Source organism: Eimeria mitis, genomic scaffold, assembly GCF_000499745.2.
Source record: "Eimeria mitis Houghton genomic scaffold, Emh_scaff9233, whole genome shotgun sequence".
NCBI lineage: Eukaryota > Apicomplexa > Conoidasida > Eucoccidiorida > Eimeriidae > Eimeria > Eimeria mitis.
Window position 1 is genome coordinate 560 of NW_013576804.1, and position 355 is coordinate 914.

The window sequence follows — 355 nt, forward strand, 5'->3', positions numbered from 1 at the left end:
AGGGTGAAGCCGTTTGCTGCTGGCCTTCAGGCTTACGCACAGTGAAGGCCCACTGCCGTGCAGTTTGTGTTCTCTACCACAGCAGCAGCAGATAAAATAACTAGGCAACATAGTAGCAGCACTCTGCTGCTGCTGCTGCTGCTGCTGCTGCTGCTGCAGCAGCAGCTGCAGCAGCAGCAGCGGCTGCAGCAGCCTTGCCTACCAGCGGAGACAGTCTCTCAGTAAGCCCCTGAGGCCATTGTCTTCACTCATATCCACTACAGTAAGCTGTTGCTGCTGCAGCGTTTGCTGCTGCAGCTGTTGCTGCTGCAGCTGTTGCTGCTGCAGCTGTTGCTGCTGCAGTTGTTGCTGCTGC

General features: G+C 56.9%; 1 protein-coding gene across 1 annotated transcript in view; it reads right to left on the reverse strand.

The window, feature by feature from the left end:
* Positions 1-244: 244 nt before the first annotated feature.
* Positions 245-355, reverse strand: part of EMH_0096780 (uncharacterized protein) — a gene marked incomplete at both ends in the record, with an annotated part of 967 nt that continues 856 nt past the window's right edge. The window contains one exon of the mRNA XM_013502447.1: positions 245-353. Within this exon, the coding sequence (XP_013357901.1) occupies positions 245-353 (109 nt within the window). The remainder of the gene's footprint in view (positions 354-355) is intronic.